This window comes from Ovis aries, chromosome 12, assembly GCF_016772045.2.
Source record: "Ovis aries strain OAR_USU_Benz2616 breed Rambouillet chromosome 12, ARS-UI_Ramb_v3.0, whole genome shotgun sequence".
Taxonomy (NCBI): Eukaryota; Metazoa; Chordata; class Mammalia; order Artiodactyla; family Bovidae; genus Ovis; species Ovis aries.
In genome coordinates this window covers 75,009,141-75,029,829 of record NC_056065.1, presented here as the reverse complement: position 1 = coordinate 75,029,829, position 20,689 = coordinate 75,009,141, and the positions used below count along the sequence as shown (strand labels likewise).

The 20,689-nt window shown below is 38.2% G+C and overlaps 1 protein-coding gene across 16 annotated transcripts in view; it reads left to right on the top strand.

The window, feature by feature from the left end:
* The window catches only part of CD46 (CD46 molecule), a 39,416-nt gene extending 19,348 nt beyond the window's left edge, over positions 1 to 20,068 (top strand). Inside the window, exons 6-14 of one of the 16 annotated variants that reach the window (XM_012187838.5) lie at positions 4,909 to 5,091; positions 5,488 to 5,574; positions 5,692 to 5,733; positions 8,149 to 8,196; positions 9,082 to 9,132; positions 10,613 to 10,648; positions 11,489 to 11,549; positions 12,119 to 12,162; positions 17,492 to 20,068. In XM_012187838.5, coding sequence (XP_012043228.3) covers positions 4,909 to 5,091; positions 5,488 to 5,574; positions 5,692 to 5,733; positions 8,149 to 8,196; positions 9,082 to 9,132; positions 10,613 to 10,648; positions 11,489 to 11,549; positions 12,119 to 12,128 — 518 coding nt within the window. In that variant the 3' untranslated portion in view covers positions 12,129 to 12,162; positions 17,492 to 20,068. Of the gene's footprint in view, positions 1 to 4,908; positions 5,092 to 5,487; positions 5,575 to 5,691; positions 5,734 to 8,148; positions 8,197 to 9,081; positions 9,133 to 10,612; positions 10,649 to 11,488; positions 11,555 to 12,118; positions 12,163 to 13,890; positions 14,225 to 14,888; positions 14,965 to 17,491 lie in introns of those variants that run through there. The other 15 variants (XM_060396223.1, XM_060396224.1, XM_060396225.1 and 12 more) reach the window with 15 other exon arrangements.
* Positions 20,069 to 20,689: the final 621 nt, after the last annotated feature.

Below are 20,689 nucleotides of genomic sequence, written 5' to 3'. Positions count from 1 at the left end.
CCATGGGAAAAGGACACTGGTGGGCTACAGTCCGTGGGGTACAAAGAGTCAGACGTGGCTGAGCAACTGCATGCACGCACAGGGAATTATATCCAATGTCTTGTAATAATCTGTAATGGAATATAATCTGGAAAAAAAGCAAGTGAACAAAAAAATCACTATGCTGTGCACCTGAAACTAACAAGATAGCAGGTCAGCTATATTCAGCAAATATTTTTCCAAAACCTCATGAAGTGTAGTGCAGGCCCCGTGTCCTCACTAGGGTATTATTATACCAAACATTTAAGAAATAAATAGTAGCAGCCCTATACAAAGTCTTCAAGAAAATTAAAGAGATGGGAATGCTTCTTAATTTATTTCATGAGAACAGTGTTGCTCTGATACCAAAACCAGACAGAAACACTGCAAGAAAAGTGTTATACAGTATCCAAAGTGGGCGTAGAACTGAAACTTTTAAACAAAATATTAGTATATCAAATCCTTTTCTTACAAAAAACAAAGAGTACATCATAATCAAGTGAAGTTTATTCTGTGAACGTGTGAATGATTCAAATTTTAAAATCAGTATAATTTACCATATCAAGAAACTTTGAAGGAAAAAAAAAACCAATCACCTTAATAGATGCAGAGAAAAAACATATGACAAAATTCATCATCTTTTCATTATAAAGCAGCAAATGAGGAATATAAGGGAACTGCCTGAAGCTGACAAAAGGCAGCTGTAAAAATTCCCCAGCTAATATTATAATTAATAGTAAAAGAGTGGTTATGTTTATCTAAGGTAGGAACAAGACAAAAATGTCTTCTGTTAAAACACTACTCAACCTTGTATTTGGAGTTCTTAGTAGAACAGGCCATACATATTGAAGAGTAAGGAATAATATAGACTTTATTCAGTTACAACAAGATTGTTTTTCTGGAGAACTTGAAAGACTGAAGTTTTAGCAGGATCAGCACATAGATAACCGTACATCCATATGCTAGTAAAACACCAATAGAAATGGAAAATTTTCAAGTACTATTTACACCAACTTGAAAACCCAAAATACTTGTGTGTAAATCTAATAACAATGTGAAATATTTAAATGGTAAAAATAACTAAACCTAAGAAATTAAACAAGACTTTAACAAATAGAGAAAATTCAGTGATTATGGGTTAGAAAATACAATATAATAAGGATGTTGATTCTCTATGATTGATCTATAAATTCAGGACAATCCCATAAAATCCCAGTAGAACTTGACAAAAAGATTGTAAAATTTATTTAGAAAAATAAAACAACTAGAATTGTCAATAGAAATTTGGAAGAAAAAGTCATCTCATTCTACCTGCTGTCAAGTCTTCTGATAAACACTACCGTGAGGACCAGAATCAAGACAGTGCAGTACTGGTGAAAGGACGGCCGTGTAGAGCATAGAACAGCAAGCAGTGTCCAGAAATAAAACCGTTCAAAAAACAAAACAAACCCTCAACACTGTGTTAGCACCATTTGCAAATATTTATTCACAGTGAACCAAAAACTTAAATGTGAAATCTAAAACCAAAAGATTTTTGCTTTAGCACATAGGAAATCTTTGTGCCTTAGTCAAAGGCACAAATACAACTCTTAAATACAATTCTACAACCATGATTCTTTAAAGAAGAAATGTTAATATACTGGACTTATCAAAACTGGACTTCTGCTTCAAACACACTATTAAAAGAAGGAATGAAATGAGCCATACATTGGGAGGAAACATTTGCAAAGTACATATCTGTTAAGGGGCTTGTATCTACAGTATATCAGTTCAGTTCAGTTCAGTTCAGTCGCTCAGTTGTGTCCGACTCTTTGCGGCCCCATGAATCGCAGCACACCAGGCCTCCCTGTCTATCACCAACTCCCGGAGTTCACTCAGACTCGTGTCCATCGAGTCGGTGATGCCATCCAGCCATCTCATCCTCTGTCGTCCCCTTCTCCTCCTGCCCCCAATCCCTCCCAGCATCAGAGTCTTTTCCAATGAGGCAACTCTTCGCATGAGATGGCCAGAGTACTGGAGTTTCAGCTTTAGCCTCATTCCTTCCAAAGAAATCCCGGGTTGATCTCCTTTAGAATGGACTGGTTGGATCTCCTTGCAGTCCAAGGGACTCTCAAGAGTCTTCTCCAACACCACAGTTCAAAAGCATCAATTCTTCGTCACTCAGCCTTCTTCACAGTCCAACTCTCACATCCATACATGACTACTGGAAAAACGATAGCCTTGACTAGACGGACCTTAGTCAGCAAAGTAATGTCTCTGCTTTTGAATATGCTATCTAGGTTGCTCATAACTTTTCTTCGAAGGAGTAAGCGTCTTTTAACTTCATGGCTGCAGTCACCATCTGCAGTGATTTTGGAGCCTCCCCCCCCCCCCAAAAAAAGTCTGACACAATCAGAAAACAACCCATTTTTTTTTAAAAGGGCAGCATGAATAGACCTATTGCACCAAAGAAAATATATGGATCCCCAAATACTTGGAAAGTTGCTCAGTGTCATAGTAAACTACAGAATGGAATTTAAAACTACAATGAGATGTCAGTAAACAGCTATTAGAATAGCTGAACAAAAAAACCCGAAACTAAAGACTAACAATACAATGAATAGGCAAGAATATACAGCAGTTGGAACTCTTAAGGCATTGCTGGTAAGAATACAGAGTGATATGAATATTATGGAAGACAGTTTGGCAATCCCTTATAAGGTTAAATAGACACTTACCATACAACTCAGCAATGTAAGTAAAAAGATGTATGTTGATATAGAAACCTGCATGAGAATATTCAAAGCAGCGTTAGTCATAATCATTCCACACTGGAATTAACTCACATGTCCTTCAGCTTGTAATGGATGAACAGCCTAATCTGTATCCATGCAATGGAATAATACTCTACAATAAAAAGAAATGAATTCCTGAATCATGCAACAAAAGAATCTCCAATGCATTACGCTAAGTAAAATACCCATACTCAGGCTGTGATTCCACTAAGACATTCTGGGAGAGCAGCAGGATCAGGCAGGAAACAGATGAATGCTTGGCTGGGTGGGGAAGATGGTTGAGAACTGGAGGGTTGATACAAAGCGACATGAAGTATTTAGAGATAATGGAATTTTTGTTATTGTGTTGGTAATTACATGATCATTTTGATTTATGAAAACTGACATACTTGTACACCTTAGAAAAGGGTGAGATTTACTGTATGCGCTTTGTATCTACTAAACCTAACTGACAAGAAAATCATTAGGTGCAATTGGGAGCATATTGGCCCAACAGCGAAAAAAAAACAGGGAACCTGAAGACAGGGCAATAGATACCTAGCATGGTTTGAAAAGAAAGATTAAAACAAGAGACAGAGACAGAAACCTTTGGGAGAAAAAGCAAACAGTTGAACATACGTCTAATTGGGGTTTCAGAGGAGAGAACAACGCAGGAAATCATTTCAGAAATACTGGCTGAAAATTATGTAAATTTGATCCCAAACAACAACCCCACGTATCTGGGAAATTCACTGCCCTTAGCAGAATAAATTTTAAAAATTTACCGAGAAACCCCCAATTAAGCTAAGCACAGCATGTTAGAGCTCCTGGAAACAAGCAGCAGCCAGTGAGAGGGAGAAACAGACGGGAAGCCTTGTCTCCTTTTTCTCCTCACCCCAAGGTGAGAGTGGCCGCTGACTTTATGGAACTATTGAAACTGAAAGACAATTCCTGCTAATACGCTGGAAGAAAAACAGAATCCAGAAAAACAGCACGTAATGTAGAAAGCTGTGTGAAGAATTTGTCATCAGTCAACCTGGATTACCTGGAGGAGGGAAAGGCTACTCACTCCAGGATTCTGGCCTGGAGAATTCCATGGACTGTATAGACCATGGGGTCATCAAGAGTCGGACTCAGCTGAGCGACTTTAGCAACCTGGATTATAAGAATTGATAAGGAAGTTCTTCTGGCTGAAGAGAAATGATACCTGACGGAAATTCAGACCCAAAGAAAGGGAGAAAGAGCACTCTTTTGGTTTAAAAGGCTGTATATTATCTGCCTCTTATCTGTCATTCAGATTTAATCTCATAAGATGTTCTCTTGAACTCACTACTCAGGCAAGTGTTTTCTTGATTTTTTTTTTCCTTCCCAGTTCTGCCAAACCCATTAATGGATACTAAAGTCAACTAAGAGAGTCAGGATGAGTACTTTTTATGAGTGGAGTAGAGTGGGACATTACCACAGCACATTGGTGTGAAGGCTGAGAATTACTCCTAAGATTATCTCAGGCCTGTTGGTTTATATACTGGTTGACAGCATAAAACGTGCTTCTTGATCTCTGGTTGCAGCCCAGAATGTTTGGAAAACACTGCCCTAACTCCACAGACCTTCATTTCTTGAACGTCCTAGCTTCTGTATGCTGTTGCCTCCTGAAAGCTTTCTTTTTTGTATCTAGGCATGGCTAGCTTCTTTGCAAATTAAACTTGAGCTCAAAGGTTACCTTGTCAGAAAAGCGTTTGCTACTTTTCTAAAAGAGCAAGGTATGTAATTAGTGTCAGAATGATCTTTAAAAAATCCTCAAACTGAAGAAGATTACTTTTGACCTTACCCTGAGTTTGTATCTGGTAGTCAGACTGCTCTCAAAACTTGTCAGGAATGGAAGGAAAATGTAGAGAAGCAAAAGAAGTATGGCAGTCTGTTCTAGGTGTTTTTAAAAAAAAACACTGCTAGATTTCTCTAGATCTCTTTACCTGGAATCCAGATGCACAGAGGTTTGGGTTCTTTTTTCTTTTTTTCCCCCAATTAGTATCTTTTCATTTCTTTCCTGTTTCTTCCCCCTGGAATTACTTCACACTAGTTTTTCTGGTCCCGTGTGGAAGTGGCTTTCCATTAACTCTGGAATTTCTCGACTTTTCAGTGGTCAAATGTGAATATCCAGCTGTTGAAAATGGAACGATAGTCTCAGGACATGGACACAAATTTTACTACAAAGCGACGGTTGTATTTAAATGCAATGAGGGTTTTGACCTTCATGGCAACAATATAGTTGTCTGTGGTGAGAACAGTACCTGGGAGCCTGAGCTACCGAAGTGCATTAAAGGTAAAAACACTGTCTTCCTTTTGCTTTTGTTCTTTATTTCTTTCACATTAAATATCAAGAATGCAAGAAAACCTGAAGAGAAACAATGTTGGTATTTAACTGTCGTTGTATTCATTTCTGTGATAGTTGTACGACTTCAAATTCACAAGAAATCTGCTGTGGCAATTTTCTGCCTTTGTAGGGTCTTAGCGTTTCATGTACATAACACAGGTATGTAAATTTCTCTTGCTAGGCATTCTTAAATGTGAAACTGGAGAGCAGTCATTTTGCAGGGTAAATTGAAGTGTAGGGAGTTTTACCTAAATAAGTCAAGAATGAAAGGCGTAATCCATGTGAATGGAAAGACAGTATTAATGCCCGAGTTTCTGACTCAGTCTCCATTATTTTGTTTTCTAGTGTCGGTTCCTCCCAGCACCCACCCTCCAATTCCCAGCACCCACCCTCCAGTTCCCAGTACCCACCCTCCAGTTCCCAGTGTCTCAGGTTCAGTAACTTCCTACATATATTTTTTCAAAACTCTTTTAAATTCCTGGTGAAAATGCCAGCAGTAACTCCCAGATGTTTGACCCTATCTGCATTTTTTTTTATTCTGTTTTCCAGTGTCGACTCGCAGCACCCAACAACCAATGCCCAGTGCCTCAGGTTTAGTAACTTCCTGCTTATATATTTCAAAATCCTTTATGTTTCTTGTGATTTTTTTTTCCAAAATCTTTTAAATTCCGATGATTTAGACTCATTTATCAATTTTAGTAATGAAATATTCACAGCCTTTTTAGTTCTTAGATTGAGTGATTCTAAAATTATGTGCAGTCTGCAGATATAAGCAGATAGCAAGTTAAGTAAACTTTAAATATGTTTACTTATCTGTAAAATGATTTCACACCTTCCTTCCTTCAGTTCAGTTCAGTTGCTCAGTTGTGTCCGACTCTTTGCGACCCCATAGACTGCAGCACGCCAGGCCTCCCTGTCCATCACCAACTCCCGGAGTTTACTCAAACTCATGTCCATCGAGGCGGTGATGCCATCCAGCCATCTCATCCTCTGTCATCCCCTACTCCTCCTGCCCCCAGTCCCTCCCAGCATCAGGGTCTTTTCCAGTGAGTCAGCTCTTTGCATGAGATGGCCAAAGTGTTGGAATTTCAGCTTTAGCATCAATCCTTCCAGTGAACACCCAGGACTAATCTCCTTTAGGATGGACTGCTTGAATCTCCTTGCAGTCCAAGGACTTTCAAGAGCCCTTCTCCAACACCACAGTTCAAAAGCATCAATTCTTTGGCTTCCTTACTTAGTGACAGTAAATTTAAAGTGGGATTCATTTAAAGCACTTAGCATAGCCCCTGGTTTCTAGAAAGCTCTTAAAAGGCAGCTTGTACCAGTTACACTCAGATTAATATTAGTGTAGAGGAAGGTCCACAGGTTCTGTTTTTTAGCATGTATTCTGTGTCATCAACACGGATGATTTATTCATTTTAAAAGTGATGTCTTGACACCTGCACAGGATGTCTTCTGGGTCCAGGACTGTTTCCTTTCCCAGGCTGACCAGCTTGGTTCTTTTTTATAAACTGGGAGATTACTATTGTCTCTAGAATGAGACTAGTATTTCTACCACTTCCGACACTCCCCCAACTCCTAACAATTATTGTTTTCCTCTTTACTGAGCGTTTTTTGTTTGTTTTGGATGTTTTTGTTTTTGTTTGTTGAGGGGGAAGAGGGAGTTGGCAACAGAAAGTAAGTGGTATAACAACTAAAAGGCAGAAAAAGCCCTTGTTTATTGGAATGAAATGGAGGAATTCTAGCAGGGACTGCTGATCAGCTCCTCTGCCTGAGACTTGAATGCATATTTTGCGATGTTGGAAGGAATTGTTTTCCTAAGTTCAGGGCTGCTATCTCTGGCTTGTATTTAGTTGCAGCAGAAGCTAGAGACCAGAGGAAGGTGGAAAGAGTATCAGTCTGGGCAGACTTTTAAAGAGTTGACATAAGCATTTCATGAAGGATTTATAAAGCACTGATAGTTTAGTGTTTGAAAGAAGAATTCTGAGGACAGATGTACAGTGAAGATAAAACTATGGAGATTATTTTAAAATATCAAAAATCAAAATTCCTCATGAGACTGTCAATCATTTTCTGTCATCAGTTAGTATGAAAAAGATCATTTAGTTCAGTTCAGCTCAGTCGTGTCCAACTCTTTGCGACCCCATGAATCACAGCATGCCAGGCCTCCCTGTCCATCACCGACTCCCGGAGTTCACTCAGACTCACGTCCATCGAGTCAGTGATGCCATCCAGCCATCTCATCCTCTGTCGTCCCCTTCTCCTCCTGCCCCCAATTACTCCCAGCATCAAAGTCTTTTCCAGTGAGTCAACTCTTTGCATGAGGTGGCCAAAGTACTGGAGTTTCAGCTTTAGCATTATTCCTTCCAAAGAAATCCCAAGGCTGATCTCCTTCAGAATGGACTGGTTGGATCTCCTTGCAGTCCAAGGGACTCTCAAGAGTCTTCTCCAACACCACAGTTCCAACGCATCAATTCTTCGTCACTCAGCCTTCTTCACAGTCCAACTCTCACATCCATACATGACTACTGGAAAAACCATAGCCTTGACTAGACGGACCTTAGTCGGCAAAGTAAAGATCATTAGCAACATATAATGGTGGTCAAGTAGATCTGATTATGCAAATATGAAAAACTGTAGGCAAAATACTAACTGGGGAAGGACACAAGTTATGCAATAGGAAACTATATGGATGGTATTTTTTTAAAGAACCATATGTTTATTCTGAGCACGTTATTTTTATGGTTTATTAGTAGTTAACTTCTAGGATTTCCACTATATACAAAGGCACAGTGAACATGCCTATGCAACATTCTTGTGCACTTGGGTAAACATGTGTTTAGGTTAACTTTACAGAAGTAGAATTGAAAAATTAGGGAGTACGTGTATTTTTCATTTTGAGAAATAATTCATTTTGAGAATCTTTTTAAAAAACCAAATATCAAATTTAAGTCCATAATTTTGTATGGATAAGGCTGGAGAATTGAATCTAATTTTCCATTCCAGATTCCAAGCCCACTTCTCCAACCATGACTCCAGGACTAACTCATCCAGGTTCAGTGGCTGAGCGTTTTTTTTTCATCTACACTTATTTATCCATGTCCTTCTTTAAACTGTTCTACATAGCTTCTGAAATTTCTTAAGTGTTTGTGGGTTGTACATTCTTTTTTCATTCTGATTTTGTTAATTTGGGCCAACTTTTTTCCTGATGAGTGTGGCTAAAGATATATCAATTTTGTTTATCTTTTCAAAAAACCAGCTCTTTCATCGGTCTTTTTTTATTTTTAAAAAGTTTCCATTTCATTTCTTTCTTCTCTGGTCTTCATGATTTCTTCCCTTCTACCTTTGCCCTTTCTTGTGTGCTTCTGTTTCTGATGGGTTTAGTAGGTTAGGTCACCTGAGATTTTTCTTCTCTCCTGGCATCGGCTGATGTGGCTATAAACTCCTCTCTTAGAACTGCTTTTTGCTGCACCCCATAGATTTTGGATTTGTTTTCTTGTTTTCGTTTTCTCCAGATATTTAAAAAAATTTCTTCTTTGATTCAATCAGTGACCCACTGCTTGTTTAGTAGCATACTGTTTAGCCTCCACAAACGTGCTTTTCTGTTTTAGTTTTAAGTATAATCACATTGAACCCATAGGGTTATTCTGACACCACACTAATGGTAAATTTGCTTGTTGTACCACAGAATATTGTCCTAGGAAATGTTACTGGACAAGAAGTAGAATGCTTTGGTATTGACTATAAATTTATAATATTTTGATACTACTTTTAATGACAAACATTGATGTAGTTTGTATAAGGAGAATGAAATTATAAGAGTTTTTGTACAAAGTGAAAAAAATCAAAATCTGTGAACTTAGAGGATATTAAGCTCTATTGTTTTTTCTCTCTCTCTTTTTTTTTTTTTTTTAACCTGCATTTTTTCCTTTTTCCTAGGACATCCCAGCCCTACTGATGCAACACCCCCTAAGGATGCTGAGGGTTTAGGTATTATTTTGTTACTGATTATAACCGTGTGTCATAAGGCCCTAGTTTTCTATGTGGAAGTATTACCATTATCTATAATTAGAGAAGAAACAACATGGTAAAAATGGGTGAGAATTGTTCACTTTGTAGTTGTAAAATTGCACATTTTAAGGAATTTTAAAGGTGCAGATCCCGTGACACATTTAAGCGGTGCTTTTAAACACATGTAGATAATATAGATTTCAGGAGGTTGCTCAACTTGGGATACCTAATAATAAGTTTACTTTTTAAAATAATATGGCTGTACGTAGTCTAACATATAAGTCTGACATCTAAGTTATTTTCTATGTAATAGTTTTACTTTGTAATGGCAATTTGTAGGTGAATTTTCTTTCTGTTGGTACCTTGTAAACACAAGCCTTAAAGTACTATTAGTTGGGTTAGTTTTTCTGTACAAGGGTGGGGAAACACACTTAATCTTGGCACACGCAGTTCACACAGTATGTGTGAAAGAACTTGATGGAAGTATAGTTGTGACAGTTAAATGAAATATAACGATTTACTGATAAGGAAAGGAAGAAAAATAGTCTACTTTTCTTTACATTAGACTAGTTTAGTTAGTCTTTATAAAACGCGCTTCAGGCTTGTTACATTTTCCCTGTGAAACCTGTGGTCACACTGGCACTCTGCCAAGAGAATCCAGTGCCATCTCAGGATGTTTACATTCGATAATATTTATGAAATAAAAAAAGAGCAGAGCTGTGCATGACGCTGTATGCTATGTTACATGCTATATGTTATAGATAATAATGTATGGCAGTTCAGAAGCAGAGGTGCTACTGACTTGTGTTTCTAAACATTAAGGTGTGGTGGTATATGCAGTGCCCTCTGGAGAGTCAGAAATGCATGTTTATGCCTCCGTGCACAGGGTTATGCATGTGCCCTGGTGTTCCCTTTACATTCTTAATTTGCATTGCTTTCTGCGAGTCTCCCTAGGGAGTTAGGGCTGCGTCTTCATCTGGGGAGCTGTGGTGATTGGGTGAAGACTCTGCATGGGTTCAGAGCACTCTTTATGATTTATTCCACAGACTTCAGGGAAAAGCAGACATTGAATGTCTAACAAAGTCATAAGTAATAAAAGAACTGAATGTCGAACTAAACCAACCGTAGCTGGATACTCACATTTTAAAACTGGTTTTCCCCTAAACTAGTGAATTCTAATTGTTAACCTTCACTAAATAACCTGACATCGTAGCCAGAGCAAGCAGCAGTGAAGAGTGAGCTTCCTTATTAAGAGTGTCACAGAGGCGTTTCCTAACTCTGGAAGTGATTGGAAGGGTTCTGTGATGCAAATAACCTAGAAGCTCAAGCAGTCGTGCTAAAGCTAGACTGACAGGTTTTTCCTCTGTAGTCACAGATGATCTGGTGAAATTAAAATGCAGCTGCTCCTAGGAGGTCCCGGATACTTACTTATCTCCCAAACTGTCTTCATTTTTCGCAGGTGCAGGATTCATCGTGCTCATCGTCATTGCTCTACGTAAGTGTCAAGAAGTTTGATACCAATGAAATCAAAACATTGCTCTGAAGAAGTGTGGTTTTGTTCTGGTTTTTTTTTTTAAGGTTTCTCAATATTTATAGCTTTATAGCTTGAAATTAAGTAAAACAGGAAAACCTGACTTTTTTACATAATACACTCCCTTGTATTAGCATTACTCTGTTCGCAACCCACTCCAGTATTCTTGCCTGGAGAATCCCATGGACGGAGGAGCTTGGTGGGCTACAGTCCACGGGTCACAAAGAGTCGGACACGACTGAGCGATTTCACTTCACTATTCCTGTCTATTCTGCATGTCCACATACTAACAAACTCTAAATAATATATGTTGTTTCAAAGGTGAATTTTCATCATATGAGTTTTCATCCCAAATATGCTTTGGGTAGTTTTGTAAATTTTTAAGAATTTCTCTGACTTACTGTATACTGTTTAATCCAAAGAATACAATATACTGAAGAGTCCAAATGGACTAGCAATGTATATGTACTTAAATTAGATACCATTTTCTGGCCATGGGTACCTGAAAGCGTGAAAATGAAAGTGTTAGTCACTCAGTCGTGTCTGATTCTTTGCAACCCCACCAGGCTCCACTGTCTGTCTATTCTAGTCCAGGCAAGAATACTGGAGTGGATTGCCATTCCCTTCTCCAGGGGATGTTCCCAACCCAGGGATTGAACCCAGGTCTCCTGCATTGCAGGCAGATTCTTTACCATCTGAGCCTCCAGGGAACCTCTGATCAGCATTCATTTTTTTCTACTAGATTTTAAATCTCGGCAGTGATTTTTCTTGATCATGTGACATTTGTCTCCTGATTTCTTGTAGTTGTTGGCATTGGAGTATTGCTTTGCCTGTACTTCTTTCTTTGCAGACAAAAGAAGAAAGGGTAAGGTACAGCATGTTTTTTTAATTTATTGCTCCTCCTCACTGTTGACATTCTTTTGTGCAGTTTTTGTTTGTACTCTGTATTACGTGTTTTTAAAAAATTGCTCCTGCTTGAGTGTGCTGTGTGAATTACACATCTTTGCTAAAAATATTTTCACCTGTTTTTAATATCACTGCTATAAGAGTAATCTGTGCAGGTCGCATCAACTAATTATGATGTAAGAAAAATTTCTGTGGGATTTGAGGTATAAGTGCTGAAATAAATCATGGACCGCTTTGGGGGTCTTCTCTACCATAGGCATACCCAACTTCCTAGATTGGACTAATGGCCAAGATTACATATAAAATGATTCCCTGTGGAGACTTTGATAGCTGTAGTCACTGCAGTTTTGACGGTGAAAGTTTTCAGTTTCTGTATAATTTAGGTAGGTAGTTGTAAGAAACTACATAGATGTCTCCTTCAGATACCAAATTTGGTTTTTTTTTCCTTTTAGATTTGTTATACAGTTAAACTGGAGAATTTAAAGCAACATCATTTGATTTCCCTCTTATGTTCTCTTAATTTACTAGGTTGAAGTAAAACTGATGGGGTTAAACTAAAAGTTGCTGAAAGGGTAAGATTTACAAGGAACCTCATGAACTTTGTCTTTTTATCTATAAAAATAAAATAAGAGAGAGTTAAAATTGCAAAAAGGTACAAATATATAATTTATACCTTTTAAACATCATCTTAAATTTTAATGAAGCAATTTAAAATCTAATGAAAGACTTAGAATAAAACTGGAGCATAGACCAAGATTAGGTGCTTTGATATTTCTGATTTTTAGTGATTTTTTCCCTATTGCTTTGTAAATCAAACTAAAAATTAAAAATGAATGGTATTAATGACTTTATGATATTTATATTCCTTTTATTTTAATGACTACATTTGGACTGTGTGATAAAAGTACATTCTTCACTCATAAAGAGCTAAATACATATTTTTAAAATTTCTTGGTCATCTTTTAAAAATGTCCACAGTGCCTTCATTTGAACCTTGAATCTTATAGAACATATAATATGCACATTTGATTTCTCTATCAATAGTGTATTTTTTAAACTGCATGTACACAGGTGGTATAACACGGAAACACCATCAGTGAAATATTTGACAAGTCTAAAATTTGTCAACTAGAAATAACCTCTAAAGAAAGCAGAACAAAATAACTCTCTGCTCCTTACTGGCCTTTGTGTAAAACATCATCACACGAAAATACAGTTTCCTAACAAATATTAACCAAACTCTGTCTACCAGTGAATGAGTCTTTTAAAGCTAAACAAGTATCTGAGCATCACACCCCCAGGTTAAGGTACCAGTAACATTAGAGTTCTGAGATCCCATTTCTAAAGAGTTCCCCAGTGAGGCTGCTGGGGGCCAGGAGGACACTTAGAGAAAGCAGGGTATAGGCTGTTACTGATGTGCCCGTGCTCTTTAGCTTTGAAGAAGCACCATCAAGCTTATTGGGAAATGGTTCACTTGTTCAAGACAATCAAGTGGATTGTTCAAAGACTCCACATTTTTGTGCATGCCTTTTTAAAAGAATGTAAAATAATACCTAGCTTTAGTTTGCTTTTCTTTTAAAAAGGTAATTATTTTTAGTATTGATATATTTGTTGCACTGTTTAATGTCCATTCTCCCCCACCCCAAATTGCTTTCTTTGCTTTGGAAACTCCCTTACAAGACTGTAAACTATATGCAGTTCCTTCTCTATTTGTAGGGATAAATCTGGAAGCAGGATACCAGGCGCAAAAATTGCTGATAATGGGAATTCCCTGGTAGTCCAGTGCTTAGAGCTCACGCTTTCACTGCCTTGGGCAGGAGTGCAGTCCCTGGTTGGGGAGCTAAGATCCTTCAAGCCTCAAAACAAATCAAAAACACAAATTTGCTTGATACAAAATGGATTTGATATGAACTTGTATTTTTGATAATTTGGGAACACAGTTACCCTCCCACAGTATTTATACCAAAGCATGAAAATAAGTATTTTTTTGCGGGGGCGAGGGGGGGGGTCTTAGGTCCTCGACCAAGGATCAGACTCAAGCTCCCTGCATTGAAAGAACAGAGCCTTAACCACCGGGGAAATCCCCTAAGTAGTGTTTTGGTTTTTTTTTTTTTTAAGATCATTAAATTATGAAAAATAACCACAAGGTTAAAGCATTCTGCTATAGTAGTTTTCTGTTTCTTAGCTCTCAACGAAGAAAAGGATAGGGTCCCAGGTGAGCTGACAGGCTCCATCTGCATACTTCTTCCTGTTCCCACACAGCTTCCTTTCCTAACCAGCTCTTCTGCTATGCTTTCCAGACTTGGATCCACAGCCCTTCGCTCTCTCCTTTGCTCCTGCCTGAGTCCTGTTTGCATGTCCTGACTATGTGGTTCCAAACACCAGATGTCTTTTGTTACCATGAATGTTTTCAGTTATTTGTGGTAAATATTTTTTTGTCATAAATGGATCATTTTTCTCTGCTCGGGTTAAGAGTTTGCTAAGTTCAGTAGAATTATTGAAATAACTTATGTATTTTAGTAATAGTAACTAAATACCTTTTTTTCTTTTTTTCATTTAAGTATATTTATTACTTGTGCAATTGTAAACTATTTTAATGTTTTCTTAATAAAGATTGATCGAGAAATGTTGTAATTTTTAAGTTGTCTGCTTAAATGCATCTTGCTGAAGCTTTTTTTGGATATACTGTAAATGGTAAATCCAGTTCAGGTGGTGGTGAGTGTAATGACATGGTCCAAAACTTGAATGGTCAAATTTACTTGAACATTTTTCTGCCTGGTTCTCAAATTCTGAACCATTCAACAAAGGCTTTAAAATTTTTAAGCAAGAACTAGTAAATAAAAAAGATTTTGTAATTAAAATCATAAAATCAGTTTCTGAGACAGTATTACATGGGATTAATACATGCCCCATGTATTGCCCCAAAAGCTGTGCTGTTGGAGACCAGGACCGTGTCTCCTCGTACACTCTCATTCTGAGAAAACGAGTCTACATTATTTACTTGAGACCAGGCGGTTTCAGAAGTAAACAGGAGTAAAATTCCAAATTTATATGCAAATTTGGAATCTGTTTATCTGCTGTATGATCTATAAGATTTCAAGGGTAAAGTTGCTTCCTGCACCAAATTCTTGCTTCAACTTCCTAAGGAGAATCAGGAGAGACATAGTTGATGGGCCTAATTGTCAGCTTTCCTTCCCTTCTCCTCCCTTATTGATTTTATCCCATTTTTATGCCACTCTTGCTTCTTTTTGGTGTGACCTCACTATTTTATTCAACACTTTTCCCTTCCTCTGTTCAGCACATACCTAACTGGTGAGAGCCACAGACAAGACATTTTATTTCTCTCTGAGAAGAGATGAGAGAAACGTTTGCTTTTATCATTAAAAGGTATCTGCATTTTGTTGCGTTTCTTTTCAGAGATGTCCTTTCTTCTGTAAAATATTTGATGAACATTTAGATAGTATCCTGAGCTGAGAGGACAGTAGACATCAAGGAGGACATTTGAATTCTGGTTTCCCTTTGCAAGATTATTGATATTTATATTTTCTCCTTCCCTGTTTTAGTGTAAAATAATGTGCAGTGACAGGCTTTTGCTTTGACATAGGCACCCACAGAGTAATGACCCCTTGACCTTTGGTTGGACTGTGACAAGTATTTTATATAGCCATTTCTTCAGGACTATTGTGGAGAGCAATTCAATAGTTAGGCCTATCAATGAATCCTCAAAGATCACTATATTCTTCTATCTGAAGTGAATAAATACACTTTTTTTTTTCCCTAGTAGTAGTGGAATACTTATTTTCTTAAATAGAATTTTAAATAGAAATGCAATATATGAGAAGGATAAATAAGCATTTATATAAACCTAAAGAAACAACTCAGCTCTACCTTCTAGCAGCTGTGAATCCAAATCTGGGGGAAATTTTTAGTCTAATGGGAAATAATCAGATAGTCGGTCCACTTGAAGTTCACTTTTAGGGTTTTTTTTGACAGAAACCGAACTATATTTTATGTAATTTTGGTAAAGAATTTCAGTTTCAGCTTGTAAATATTAGTTCTGTAAAGGCATGTAACTGTTTCCTTCAGCCAGTATATTTTTAGCATATAAAAAAGTAAATAAACCAGCACCAACAAAAATCCTCAAATTTTATGTGAAGTGCATTCCCTTTAGCCATTTAATCCCCTCCATCTCTGTCTCTGAATGAAATGAATTGGAAGTTCTTTTTCTGCCTGAATGTCTCTGCATAGGTAGGAGGAGAGGAGATAGATTTCCACACTCACGTGCAAGGTGCTACCCTAAGTGACAGGCATGAAGTTGAGAGCAGATTCCACAACGACCAATGGGACGAGCAGTTCCTTAGTAAAAGCAGAGCGGTGTCTTTGATCACAGGGGCAGAGGGGAAGACAAAAATATACCAGCTACCCCGCGCTATGTATCTGCTCAGTTCTCTAAGGAGTCCTTTGAGGCTCCAACCAACCAGAAAAGTGGTTTTCAGACAGTCCGTGAGCTTCAAATTGTTTGTAAACACTTGAAGTTACCTTAGTGAATGCTGAAGGTAATATGACTTATAACTGTAAGTAGTAACTCACTTTAACATTTTAATCATCTTTAAATAGCTTGATGTTATATCCAATGAGTTGTTTCTGTAACTTTATGTAAATGCTTATTTATCCTTCTCATATATTGGATTTCTGTTTAAAATTCTATTTAAGAAAATAAGTGTTCCCCTACTATTAGAGAGAAAAAAAAATAAGTGTATTCACTTCAACAAATAGAAGAATGCAGTGGTGCTGGAGGATTTAGTGAGAGGCCTAACTGTTGAATCACACTCCACAATAGTCCTGAGGACATGGCCAGGTAACAAGCACCGTGCTGTGACAGCGCTGGTTCATGGTGAAGCCGCTTCCTCCAGGGGAAATAATCAAGTCTCCAGCGCTCACGCGGTTAGTTCTTCCGTGAGGGAGGCACCCCGAGGGTTTGCTGGGGCAGGCACACTGTAAACAGCTGACGGGTCCACGTTGGGTTGTAGTCTGTCTGGTGTAGTCAGTTTCCAAAGCAGGAGTGGAAGTGCGTTTTCCAGCTCCAGAGCCAGTGGTCCTGAGTGGCTGCCTCGAATGTCAAAACTGGCTCATCCCACGTAAAGTGAGCTCGGGTGCACAGTTACACATCAGAGTCAAAGGCTTCATGGGGAAAAAATGTACAACCCATGCATGTCAGGTTACGTAAACTATGTGAAAGTTAATTTTCTTTTCCCTTTTTTAACGTGGCTTCTAGAAAATTCAAAATTCCCTGTGTGACTTGCATTGTATTTCTTTGGAAACCACTGGACTTGAATAACAGGGTTTAGAAAGATGTTCCTTGTTACCAAAAAAGAAAAACCCCCAAAACCGTGTGGTGTGAGTTTTAGTTACTTAGGAGACTCTCTAACCAGAACATGTGATTTCCTTGACAGTGAGGGGTAAAAGAAACATTATGGAACGTGAACACTCAGAATCATCACCTTTGTAAAAGTGTCATCTCAGAGCTGGATTTTAAATTGAATATCATAGAAATGTGCTTCTCTCTAGTCTCTCCCGTTGGTCCTAAATTAAGATAGGAGGATATTTACTAAGTATATGCAACTGCCCTTCTTGTCTTGGAGGAAATCCAATACAGAATTAGAAAAAAAGAGTTTGTAGAGTGAGGCTGGTTGAACATTGGAATAACTTTAAAAAATCATTTATTTCCTAGTTCAGTGACTCTTACTAGTATATAGCTTTTTTTAAAAATCATCCCTATTCTAAATGGGCTTCTGGAATTAATGTATATACTTAATTATGTTCATCTCTGATGCTGTCTTCTTAACCTTGCTTCTTAGGAAACCAGAATGTCATGGTACATACTGTTCTATTCTCTTATAGGAAAGCAGAAGGTAGCGCTTCATACAGCACTTATCAGGATAAAGCAGCCACTCCAACAGAATAGATGACCTGAACCGTTTCCAGGAACACATGTATCACTCAGCCATGAAAATGAAGGAAATCTTGCCATTTGCCGCAATACAGATGGACCTTGAGGGGATTTTGCTGGGTAATAAGTCATATAAAGAAAGACGTGTACTGTCTGATCTCACTTATATGTCGAATCGGAAAAAAACAAGCTTTCAGGAAAGGGAAATGAGATTTGTTGAAAATGAGATTTGCTTCTGTACAAATAATCTATTCCATATATTGTTATATCAGCGGTGGGGTGCTGGTGGGGGTGGGTTTGAGTAAAGGTGGTCAGAAAATACAAACCTTCAGTTACAGGGTGAGAAAGTGCTGGGGTTTAATTACAGCACAGTGGCTACCGTGAGTTACTCATACTGTGTTTATATTGGCAAGTTGCTAAGAGAGTGGATCTTTAAAAGTTCTAATCACACGGAAGAAGAAAAAAGTTTTTTGTAGGTCTTGACATTATCAAGTCACGCTGTACACCTTGAACTTAACGCAATGCTCTCTCTCAATTTTGTCTCAATACTGAAGGAAAGAGATAAAAAGATTATTTGCTGCTTTCTTACACTGTCAGAAATAAAACTGCTAAGCGATAGCCGTAGGAACAGTAAAACATTTTAATGTGGCAGAAGTATAGTCACTATTCTTTAATGCTTCTTTGAAACATGTATGAATTTAGGTTTGAACACCTTGCCTGTTTTTCCTTAAATAGCCCTTGATTTATGGGGCAGGTCAGCATGGTATTCCCGGTAGTGTTAAGGTAGGGAAATGTGGTGTTTTTTGTTTTTTGTTTTTTTTTTTCTATAAGATCTCCAAACTCAGAGAAATATATTACAAAATGATATTACATTCCATTTGCAAAGAAAGTGATTTTGAAATCTTTTTTTGTTCAGAGGTGATTACCAGTTCTTAAGGTTCATTCTTTTGAGTTTCTTAACTAAGAATATTGCTGGAAAATATTCTTATATTAAATAGATTAAAATGCTATTTTTTAAAATTTGTAACCTCGTGGTAATTTAGAGATGCTATTAAGTTGTTGTCTGGTATTTGTTCTTCACCCCTTTTATTTATAATAAGCCAGTCTGAGAAACGAAGAATTCAGCATCAGTTTCAGGCTTCTGTACAAAGTTAGAGTATTCTTAGCACCCATGGCAATAATGCCAGCTCAGGACAAAGTGAACGCTGTGGCCTTATAGTTTTCTTAAGAAAATTCCACTTTATTATTATTATTATTGTACTATAGTTGTTTTTTTACAATGTTGTATCTGTTTCTGCTGAAGAATTCTACTCTCTAAGAGAGTTAGAATCCACTCTAAAGTCTGGCTCTAGGGGGTTTTCTCTGCCCACCTGGGTAAAGATATGTCTTACTTTACACATGTCATCAGAATGTAAGCAGTTTTGTAGGGAATAAATTCATCAGATAACCTCAGGTCGTATCAGAATCTTAAGTCTTTGTGGGCTCCTCACCTCATCTGTAAAGGGCAGAGGAAAAATGAAGCCCTGTATTTCAGAAAAGCAGACTCAACTCTAGATGTAGATCATGCAAAGGGAAGGAGAAAGGAAACGTTCTCAGGGGGGTCTGGACACTCAGGTGGGACAGACCCCAGCCTGCTTCTCTGTCCTCACACCAGTGGCCACAGAGGAGGGACTCTGCTGTAACTCAGATTTTTACAGGTTTTGTTTTACACCTTTAAAAAAAATTTTTTTTTTCTTTTTTAAATTTTTTGGCCATACCTTGACATGCAGAGCTATCCAAGCTGAGATCAGACCTGTGCCCCCTACAGTGGAAACACGGAAACCCAACCACTGGACCACCAGGAAGTGGAAGGTCCTCACAGTTCATAGTTATTAGCACAAACTGGGCCAAAGAAAAGTTGCCTTAGAAAGGTGTGAATGAGGACTCAAGGGTGAACAGGAGTAAATACTGTTTTTCTCCCTAAGGACATGTTTGTAAGGCCCTCTGTAAGTGGTCCTTCCCTTTGTGATCTTGGGTAAGGCACTTGGAAGATAAGTTTGAACAGAATAAATTCAGGAATTCTGAGACAAAACCAGAGTTGAAGTTTTGCTGTACCCTTTTATCACATACTCTTCAAGAATAACACTTTCTCAGAAGCACAGAGGTGGCTGTGGTACATATTTCTTAAAACCTCAAGGAAATGTTTTCAACAAAAGCTTATTGTGCCTACCAAAATAGACTTTCACAATAGTTTCCACTTCAAATTTAGTTTTTCCAGTGTTAACATAGTTATATGTAAGATTGAAATACGTGTGTACATATAAATTATGTTCTGTCTGCAAATAACTTGTCAATTACTTAAATATATGAAGAAACCATTTTTCTCTAGAAATGTCTGTCTGGATGAGAGGGAAAAGTGTATTTGAATTTAAACTTAAAACTGCAAGAGTGAATCCCCAGTGGAATGAGACGTCTCATGTCTGTATTGTTTGTTTTCTGAGAATTGAACCTTTGAATCTGTTTAAAAAATAAAATGTCATTATGGAGAAGTTTCATTTGTGATGATGCACTTATTTCCAGTGTGTTTTCTCTCAAAGAAGAGTGTGCCTCTAATCGGGCCAACCTTCTGGAAGCGTTCCCCTCCTATAGTCACCCCTTCTAGCCCTCCAGTCTCAGAGCCTGTGGTCTGTCCAGGCTTCTCCCCTCCCAGCCTGCCTCGCGCCTCCCCTGCTCATGGCATTCAGTCCCACCTTGTTACCCGCAGCATAATGTCCATTTCATGAAACTTGAAAACTTCCCGCAGTTAATGCCCAGCTTTTTCTCCGCCTGCAGCACTTCAGATAGCCTGCTCTCAGCCAGCCGGGCCACCCATCCTGTGCTTGCTGCTGTACTCCTGGCTCACTGTTGCCCAAAGGCCTCTCTCTCGTCCTGTCTGATCCTGAGCATCACTCAGGCCCAGCTCAGAGAGCCCAGCATGTGCAGCCCTTCCAGATTCCCGCCTGGCTCTCAGCCTTCATGATTTCCTGGCCTTGAGGGAACACGCACGTCTACGTGTGTGGTAGAAGACGTATCTTCCACATCACTTTCACGCATGGGTGTAGCTGAGTAAAAACCCAGGTCCCAACCATGACACCATAGCACATTTCTGAAGCACGGCTGCACTCTGGAAT